The sequence below is a fragment of the Triturus cristatus genome, chromosome 5_2 (assembly GCF_964204655.1).
Source record: "Triturus cristatus chromosome 5_2, aTriCri1.1, whole genome shotgun sequence".
NCBI lineage: Eukaryota > Metazoa > Chordata > Amphibia > Caudata > Salamandridae > Triturus > Triturus cristatus.
In genome coordinates, this window is record NC_140588.1 from 784,344,367 (window position 1) to 784,354,869 (window position 10,503).

General features: G+C 49.6%; 1 protein-coding gene across 1 annotated transcript in view; it reads right to left on the bottom strand.

Annotated features, from left to right (window-relative positions):
- The window catches only part of GPC4 (glypican 4), a 196,965-nt gene extending 187,732 nt beyond the window's left edge, over nucleotides 1–9,233 (bottom strand). The window contains exon 1 of the mRNA XM_085607899.1: nucleotides 8,763–9,233. Coding sequence (XP_085464025.1) covers nucleotides 8,763–8,910 — 148 coding nt within the window. The 5' untranslated portion in view covers nucleotides 8,911–9,233. The remainder of the gene's footprint in view (nucleotides 1–8,762) is intronic.
- Nucleotides 9,234–10,503: the final 1,270 nt, after the last annotated feature.

A 10,503-nucleotide genomic window follows, 5' to 3' on the forward strand; every position in this document is an offset into this window, starting at 1 on the left:
TCCCTACCTCCGTTGGCCTTCACTGCGTGAAGTGCCTTCCCTTTGTGCACTTTTATCTTCCCGCTATTACAAGGTTTAAATATTCATTAATGGGAAAGAAGGAACCGAAGCAGACCTTCAAGATGGGATCAGTGAGAAGGCGTTGACTCGGGCCTGTCTGTGTTGTGACAGCGCTCGGGACGCCAGTGAATGCCCCCAACACTCTGCATTTTGAGCCATTCAGTCATGCATTTTTGCTACTGTTGAAAGCGGTGCGAAATGGCAGCGTCTGACCCGGAGTCCTTGGTGGTCTATCGACGGACTCTGGTTAAAGAGGCCCCTCCTTTGTTTCGGCGGAGAATGGAGTCCACTAGGTCATTCAAAAAGGGAAATAAAAGCAGTGGCCCTGGGAAGGAATGAGGGATTAAACAACAAAAAAATGCTTCTGGTGGGAGCACATTAGTAACAATTTCAATGTCCTGAAGCCGTTTACCGAGAACATTATTTTGCCTTGAAGCGATCCTTTCTGCGAATTGCTAAAATATTAAATAGGTTATTACAATTCAAGCCCACCTTCTTTTCCGGCTGCTCTTACGGGCAATAGAGAGAAGGTGTCGTTATAAGCGACCGAGCCAGGCCTATCTCACGCGGAGGTGGAATATGGTCCGCTTTTTTCCAGGTGTGTGCATCCAAGATGGAGGGGGGATGGAAAGCAGAGTTCAGGGTTTCAGGTTTCACCGAGGGCAGTTACGTGCAGAAACACCACTCTAAAACAAAGACAACTGAAGGGCACGCAGGGGCTAATCTACGACAGATAAACCCCCCCCCCCCCCCCCCCTGCAAACACTGCGACAGCAAATGGCAAACTCTGTGAACTAAATGTTTACCTTTCTTTCCGCAGCCCCTAATACAGGCATCCATCAACTCGCTTCCCAGTGCCAGGGGTGAGATAACCTGCAGCGCTGCCGCTGCGCGCCGCCTCACCCTAACACCAGTAACGTGACGTAAACGCACACTGCAATCTAACTTTGCAAATGGCGCCAGGCCTAAATACACAGCTTGGAAGCAGCCAGGAGTCTTGTCTCCGTATCTTACAGAATGGGCTAACATAAGGGCAACTTCAGTCGTTTTTTCCTCCGGTAGATACCACTTGGCAGCCACCATCGTTCTCCCTCCGACACATCCAGATGAAAACAATGTACAGGTTACTTTGTTATTTTCAGTGAAAAACAAGACGTCAAGTAACAAAGTAACCCGCGCCACTCTTGCATTGTGTCACAGATGATCGTAAATAGAGAGGGAAAGTGATGAGTGCCGATTGTTAAGTGTTAAAGTTGGAAAACGATGGAAATTACACGTGAAAGCATAACATGGCTCGATAGTCATGGCACTGTGTATCGGGGCTATGCAAACTCCAAAAATACGCGTTGGGTTGTGCTTTACCTTTAAGAAACCTGGCTCTGGAAGCTGTAAGACAAGCCAGGCAGCGTTAGTTAAGTCAGTGTTATGGCTTTCCAGGCTGTGTCCAAAAAGTCTCAAAACACTGAAACTCTCTTGGGTTCTGCGGACTAGGCAAACTGGATCAAATAGCCTATTCTGAGACCGCATTTGTGCAAGTAGCTTTGCTGCACCTTCGGGAAGATGGTTTACTTTGTGCTGTTTGTGTCCAAACGTCCTAATTTCCCTCCCATGCCCAAGGCCTCCATGAACTTCACGGGCCTTTGTGTTTAGACGCAGTGGACGAAAAACTCTCTGTGATAGAGTAAAAACTTTGAGGTGGTGAACAAGTGTTACGGTGTATTGCATTATGAAACAAACACTGGAGAAAAGGCCTGTCGATTCTGGCAATGACAGGCCCGGATCTTCATGTCATTCATTATTTTCATAAGTGTGTAGAGGGACTCTTGATTCAATATAACATTCTTTATCTTTTGTGGAGTAAATTAAAAAAGTAAGGAGTCGAGCGCGTCTAAACTTGAAAGAGCCCTCAATGGATTTGACGCAACAAGAGAATTGTTAAGATTGTATGCAATGTAGGTTTTAGGGGGCTGCTAGAACACCTGGGTAGTATACTTACAGTGTAATGGCCTATGGTAATACATTTTCGCTATCTCGGGGAAAGGATGTGGCGTTAATGGCAGAGCTGCCGACTTTAGAACTGCGACACCAGGGTCGAGTCTCAGCGCCGGCTCAACAGCCTGTGATTTTGAGCATATCACTTAATCTCCGTGCCTAAATAGATTTTTTTTTTAACTAAGGTGTCCTTGTGTAATGTAACATGTAATTGTGTAAAGACCTCCAATACCTTCGAGTCGGCTCGAAATAAAAACTTTTGAAAGGGCCGCATTAAAAGTTGGTGCAACTTTTCCTTGCTGGCTGACATGCAACATGGGCCACGCACGGAGGAGGCCTTTCCTAGCCTGCCTGCAGCGGACGGCGGCAGCAGCCAGCTTCCTCCCTCCCCCAGCCATTCCAGGGCACACTTTGTCATCATTTGCTTCAATTCCTGCAGTAAATCTTCCAGAATGGAATGCTGAGCGAATAATACTCGAGGGGAGGTGGAGGGGAGGGGGAAGGAATGGGGCTGAGGGGGGATTTTGTAAACACCTAGAAAGCAGAAAGAAGAAAAAAAAACGCCGATCATTCCCTTCCAGAGGATTAGCCTTCTTCATTTGCATGACCATCTCGAAACAAAAGAGATTAAGATTTCCTGTAATCATTCTTTTCAAATGCCTGTAATTGCATTTGCAATTAACCTAGGGGTCAAACCCCACGTCACAAAGTGCCTTACAGGGGGTCTGGGCTTGGAAAAGGGATTGTGGGGTGTAGGGGGCACTGAATCTAAAACAAAAATAGTTACTTAAAAGTCGTTACATCGAATTTTAGCAGTCTGCCGCCGCCGCCGCACTCGGTTACGCGAGTTCAGTTTTACCTTCTAAGGCCTCTCGTGCCTGCTGAACAAGTCGACTCGAATTTCAAGCTTGGACAGGGGAAAAACATAAGAGTGTGCGGCCGCCTGGGTATCCAAGCCCACGGAAGAAAACCGAGAAAACAGGAGGTTTGAAATGAAGATGTGACACGGGAAAATAAATTAAAATTAAACGAATTAGCGAGAAAGGTGTTGAAGGAAATAAAGTTGTATGAAGGGCCGCAGTGTGTTCTGAGCCGGCAAGGCCTGTCCCCCCTGCAACAATGCGTTTGCTGGGTGCACCATCCCGGGCCCACCGCAGGAACCAGCCCCCCCTCCGGCTAGAGGGCCCGTTTTATGGGCCCTCGCGCCGCGGGAGACCAGCGCACTGTGTCCAGGACAGACCTTGGGCACAAGGTTCCTTTGGGGGTTCGGATTTCCCGGTCGGTTTAGCCTTCCCGGCCTAAGAACTGCACAGAGGAAACATGTCCGCGGCCCCCTCCCCTCCGGGAAACAAGAGAAGGGCCTTTTTTCGGTGCCCTCCGGGGTTTTTAACTTTTTTCTCTCTCACAACGCTGCACTTTCACCCTTATTTGAGCTCTGAAAGTCTGGCCCATTAAACTGTCCCTTTGAGAAGAGCCGTATCTCCAAATCTAGCCAGGAGGTGACAGTTTTTTTTAGTCTATCACCCAATTCTTCTTTTCCTTCTATTTTTTTTTATAGGAAATTCCTCTCTGCACGAGTGAGGCAAAAATAGAGTACGCTTCGTAACACTTCGAACACACCCTGCCATTTTGAAAAGTTTAAAAAAAATATTTCTGCCTTTGATTGTATGTTTTTATTTGTGTACCTTTTATGATCTGCTTTTGGAAGATCGAAGAAAGATGTTAAAGTTTTCACTCTTCCAGCTGTCCTCGCTGAGCAGACAACACGTGAGGAGGCACAGCGCTCCCGCCGCTCTGCCATGTTTCAGGGGACAGATGTAGCAGGAAGTGGTTGCCGGAGAACAATTACCAAAAGACGAAGATGAGTCATACCAGAACAATGCCAGCACACCCCTGTACCACTGATGCTGATACGGTAAAGTCAGACAAAGGGGCCCGTTTATTGGGTTGTGATGGGAATTCCTCCAATTTCCGAAAGAAATGCTGAATTCTGGAGTAAACCACGTGTTAAATTTAGAGCACTAGGGAGGGTTACATTCCAGCGGCGGCCTTTCTCTCGGCGTTTGCAGACCCTGGTGGATTTTCCATTCCTATCCCAGCCTCTCCACACAGCGGTACTCCCTGTCCCGGCCAGAACCGGACTGACAATTAACGGCACGTCCCGAGACGACGTGGGCTGCTGGTTGGCTCCAGTCTAGTAAAGTTACCGGGGCGAGCCTCAGGCAGGAACATTAATAGCAGCCCCTGCGCCTCTCCGCTCTCACACCTTCCAAGCGCTAGCTCTCGCCGCTCCCAACGGACAGACACCTGGGCGTTGATGTGCGGACAAACAGGGACCTTGTTCTGGGCCACAACGCGGGGAAGAGGGTCTGAGGAAGTGTATATCTCATTCGTCCCGTTCGAAGGGGGAATAGACCTAGGGACGGTTGAAATGCTGCGCCCTTGAGGTCCCACGAGAGACATACATGTGCAGCAGAACATGTTTCCATAACACACACCTCCGTGCACTCTCACTCAGGCCTTAAGGACCCCTCCACCGTTTTGCATTTTTTACGTGAAAACGATGGACAAAATACGCTGACGTACAGGAATGAGGCCACGCTCCTGTTGAACTGCACACAGGAAGTGACATCATCCTCCCTGGCTCCCCTCAGACAGGCGGGGTCCCACGTACGTGGAAGGGGGTAGTTTACGCAGGATAATGCTTACATGCTATAGCACGGACAACAGTCATTGGAAACATCCTCACGAGGGAGAGGCCGACTCAGTAGTTCACATACAGTAGCAGAGGATTTGGCAACTTTTGATTTGCTATTTAAAAACAAGTTTATTATACTTAAAGTCCACATACATTAGCTTACTACTCACAACTATACAAATAAACCAGTCGGCGACGTTGTACTGTATGTGTAAGCTTAAGTGAGCTTTAAATCAGAAACTTCACAGTAAAAGCAGCCGTGTGAGGATCTCAACAATTTGAGTCATTCCGTTTTACCATCCCAGACGGAGGGAGGCCTCACCGCCAGGGCCCCAAGACTGGAAGGCCAGACGGACTAAATGTGAGATACAGGACAGCCCTCCGGGGTCTAGAGACAGGGGACATCGGGGAGGATGGTAGAGACGGGGCGAACTGAGGGTGCTAGAGTCCCCTGGGAGGGGTGGGGGGTCTGATATTCAGTCACAATACCAGAGACAGGGAGAGCTGACCGGGTCTACAGAGGTGGGAGCGGACAGCCAGCCTATGTCCTGAGATAGAGGCTGACGACAGCCTGCATGGGTCCAGAGACAGGGGTGGCAGACATCCGGCCTGGGTCTAGAATCAGGGGGAGCCAATAGCCAGCCTGGATCTGGAAACAGGGTGAGCAAACAGTCAGTCTGGGTCTAGAGACAGGGTGAGCAGTCAGTCTGGGTCTAGAGACAGGGTGGGCCGGCATCAGGCCTGGGTGCTGGACACAGGGGAAGCTGACATCCAATCTGGACCCAGAGACAGGGTGAGCCAGCAGTCAGCCTGGGTCTAAAGACAGGGTGAGCCAACAGTCAATGTGGATCTAGACGGGAGGGAGCTGACAGCCAGTCTGGGTGCTAGAGAAACAGAGCCGACAGCCTGCCTCACAGAGAGGGCAAAGAGGTATGATGCTAGAGATGGGTGGGGCTGAGAATACACAGAACAGGGGTGGAGAACAGTCGAGATGCTAGAGACAGTTACAGCTCACAGCCAGCTTGGCTACTAGACTGGGGGTCTCACAGCCAGCTTGGCTACTAGAGAGATGGGGTCTAACAGCCAGCCGGGATATTAGAGAGAGGGGACTCGTATACCCTGGAAACTAGAGCCAGTGGAAATTGAGAGGTAGGAAAGGAGTTGGTCATAGCCAGGGCCACTGGAATCGTGCAGCTGCAGCATTTTCCGCATTATCGATTTGCCACATAATCCGTCATCTGCTGCATACTCTTCAGATTTTAATAAGAAAAAAATGTTTCCAGCTCAAAAGGACAAAACGTTGTTAAAAATGTGCCGTTGCCACACAGCAGAAGTCCCTTAACAAAAATGTGATTTGTCACCTTTCTGCTGATTAGTGTTGCATTTGGGTGTCAAACTGGTCTAAACGAGGTGAAACATTTGCCCAGATAGTGTAACATGGTCAAAGTAGGACAGAAAATAAGCCTGGGCATCAAATTAAAAGTGGCCAGCATTAGTTAATCAGACGGCTAAAAAAAACAAGCATTGGCATAGCCAATAGGTCTCGCCGTTGAGACCTTATAAGTGTTTAGCCATGCAACAGTTGCATAACTAAATACTTATAAGGTCCCAAAAGCGAGACCTATTGGCTATGTAAAGCGGCCGTGCGGCCGCAAAAGTGAAAGTGATCGCGATCACACATCAAAGCAGCCGCGCGGCTGCGAAAGTGAAAGTAATCGCGGTAAAGCGCGGGGCGCGCGTCCGCGCACATGCACTGTAGCTCTAGGCTGGCCTGGTAGCACTTTATGGAGCCCTCTCAATAAGTCTCGCCAGACCAGCGCATGCGCTGGGTCAGGCGAGACCTAACAAGTGGCCCACATTTGCAAATCAGGGCAGTTTTCAACTTGTAAAGAAATGCTGTATAAGTGTTTTGCAAGGTATAGGATATACTGCATGCATTTGCACTTGCTGCCGGCATTATTTGTAGTAATATCAGAAAAATCAACAGTAAAAACTGGCTCACCATACCATAAAACAGTCCAACAAACAGACCAACAAAACAACATACACTAATCTGTGAGATCAGCCACTCTGGCACTGCCAGATTGCCTAACAGGCCAGTCTGTCCCTCAGTGTTAACATGTACAAATGACAAAAAATTTGGTAATACTATCACAAAATGTGTTGCATTACGCCTCAAAATTAGCCTTTTCTTGCTGCACAATATAGTTAAACCTGGATCATAATCTTGGTCTCCCCTGCCGCATAATTTCAGTGGCTCCACTCATGGTGCCAGGGGGAAGAATAGTCAAGTTTTTAGAGACAGTGGCTTCTGACAGCTAGGATGCTAGAGAAAGGAGAGCTGGGAGTCTGTCAGGATAGGGGGAGGGGGGGGGGGGGGGGAGTTGACATTCTTTTGGGATGCTATAGTCCGGGCTCTGGAAGATGTCAGGCAACAAAGTTCTGGAGACAAGGTGTGCTCGTGTCAGGATCTTTCATACAGGTGGTTGACAGAATGCTACAGATGAGCACCCCGGGGCGCCAGTCAAAAAAAAGAGTTCAGGAGACTACGGATCTGCGGCAGCGCGGATGCTAGTGACATGTGGGGCTGACAGTCCACCAGGGTGGTCTGCCAGTTAGTATCTAGGAAAAAGGGAGGTTGGCAGTCATGATATGAGAGATGTGAGGCTAGGAGTCGTGATACTAGAGACATGGAGGTTTGCAGCCCCAGTGCTGGAGCCAGGGAAGTTGACAAACCTGCCTGTCGTGATACTGCAGACATGGAAGCTGGCAGCCACCACGCGACTGAAGAAGTGGTACCCAACACTCTGACAGGCTGAGAGAGACGGGTGTCTGTTGGCAGTCTCGATCAGAGGCTGGCAACAAATGATGCTGCCAGAGACGGGGGCAATCACGATGCAATGATAGAATCAGGGGCTGCCCTTCTGTCATGATACAGGGTAGCTGCCATAATAGTAGAAACACTGAAGCTAGCAGAGGCTGCGAGTCACGATACTAGAAACAAGGAGGCTGGCAGTCATGATACCAGGGCCTGGCAGGCATGATGCTATAGGCAATGAAGCTAGAGGTCATGATACTAGTGGCTGTGAAGCTAGCAGTCATACCATTGGGTGTCACTCAGTCATGATGCTGGAGACAGTGAAGCTAGCAGTCGTGATACCACTGGCTGTCAGTCGTGATACTAGAGACAAGGAGGCTGGCAGACATGTGACCAGAGGCTGGCAGTATGGTGCCATAGACATGGAAGCTGGTAGTTGTTACACTAGAGGCACGAAGTCATGATACCAGAGGCTGAGGCTGCCATTCGTGAAAGTAGAGGTACAAGGGTGGCCAATCGTGATGCTCCACGATACTAGAGACAAGGAGGCTTGGCAGTCGTGACAGCAGAGTCTGGCAGTCACGATACTACAAACATGGAGGGAGTCCGTCACAATCATAGAAGCACGGGGACTGACAATCGTAATACTATAATCATTGGGACTGGCAATCACGATACTAGAAACAAGGAGTATGGCAGTCACGATACGAGAACCTTGGGAACAATACTATAAGCACGGAGGCAGGCGATCATGGCAGTAGCGACACGGAGGCTGGCAGAGATGATACCAGAAGCCGACAGTCGTGATACTGGGAACACTGAGGGCGGCAGTCACGATTCTAGAGAAAGGGAGGCTGACGGTCACGATCATACCGGCAGGGAGGATTCTCCACTCTGCGAGGATTCCATAGAAAAGGCAAGAGTGAAGCGCTGCTAGCGAGGGGCTGGCTGTCTTCACGCCGGAGGATGTGTGAGCTGGCAGTCAACAGTGTAGCGTGGACCCCATGAAGCGGGGCAGCTGGCAGTGAGGAGGGGTCATGCACACCAGAGGAACACGCAGACAACGGAAGCGGGCACTCGGGAGCCCAGGGACAAGGGAGATGTTGGCAATCAGGGTCCCGGAGACATCTGAACCCGATAGTCTCCGCGGGTGCTGCATGCACGGGTTGGTTTCTTCTCATATCACACACTCACCGTTAATCTCCTGGTTCGGAACATCGATCTGGTTAAAGCCCTTGGAAATGTAGGCTCTGCGGACCTCCGAGCAGCTCCTGGACTTCAGGTCCCCCAGCGCAGAGGCGAACAGAGCCGCTAAAGTGCAAAGCAGGCGCAGGCAGACCATGGCGGAGGCGCTGGGACTGGCAGCCCGGCACAAAACAGAGGAAAAAAAGTTTTGAAAAGTAAAAAAAAAAATAGGGCCTCCTTGTGCAGCAGCGGCGATCTGTGGGTTTCGCGCACAGTCCGCGTCAAATCGCTCCCACAGATAAAACGGGCCGGGCGGGGAGTCCTAGTGTCTGCAGAGAGGTGCTGCTGCTGCCCGGCCCGGTGCCTCCAGATCCTGTGCTACCTCACTGCTGGCTGCCCTGCGCACTCTCTGTACTCACTCCCAGCAGCGGCTCCTCTGCAGCCAGCGGCAGGCACATGGGCGGCAGGCGGAGCAACGAAATCCAGCTCGAGAAAACCCGGACATGGAGCGGCCTCGGCTGAGCCGGGACTAGGCACAAATTCACTGCTGGAGTTCCAAATCCCGGAGTAAGGAGTTCCGGATCCATTCCGGATCCTCGCACGCAGATTCACGCATGATGCGTGAAATCGCGGGTTCGTATTCATCACGTCACTTCTGAATTTCATGGACCCAGGTTAAATCAACAGTGATAGACAAAGCTAAAAAAAGAACATTAAAAAACACACAAGGACGTTGTAAATCTTTGTCTCAGGGATCTGATTTTTAGGAGCCCGTCTCGGTATTGGACGCTTCAGATTTTTGCTCGCCCCACATACTTATGTAATTTTATATACAAACAGAGTCGTACTGAGACAGATACAGGCCAGTACACCAAAGTAATAAACATGCCACCCATTAGCGAACAGATATTAAAAAGTGGCCCGTCCCACATTCCTAAAATTGGGGCACTTTTGAACTTGTAAAGACTTACTGTGTAGGTGTTATGCAAGTTGTAGGTGACTGCATGTATTTGTGCTTGCTGGGTCAATGTTTTTGGTAGTAAAGGGTAAATCAACAGTTAATCAACAGTACAAAACGAGTCCACCAAAACATAACATAGGCTCGCAAACAGCCCAAAAACCGGCCCACATTCTGACCAGTCAGACCAGCCCTTTGGATACTGTTTGGCTGCCCTGTGGACCAGGTGCTGACCTTAGCTAAGAGAACTTTTTCTTTCCCGCATTTCTCTCGCACAATAACTCACGCCCCACAATTCTTTTGCATAGCAGAAAAGGCCACTTTATTAAGACAGGTGCCAATCAATTTCTTTTCAACATTTTCAATAAATCGTTAATAAATTCTTCACTTTTATTTCAAACTATGTACAAAACAGCAAATCCCCATTGTAAATCCCAATCAGAGCCCGAATGACTGACCCCTGTAGATAGCATCCCCTCATTCTCATTTCCTGTCCCCTTGACTTAGTCCCCCCCCCACCTCCCCCCGTAGGAGGATGGACAATCCCGCTCAAGGCTGCCCACCCCCCCCAGCAAAATATCCGCCTACCAAAATAACCTAAAAAACTACATGACGACCTGTCTTAACGTGGCGAGAAAATAAAAAACGCACCCAGCTAACGAAAATGAAAAGAACATCCCAAGAGATGCAAAGCACCAAATGAAAACAAAGGGAAGGGTGGGTGGGACAAAATGCTCAGGGCCAAAACCCCTCCTCCCCGCTCCCTTGAGCACAGTGATTTTCCTGCCCCGC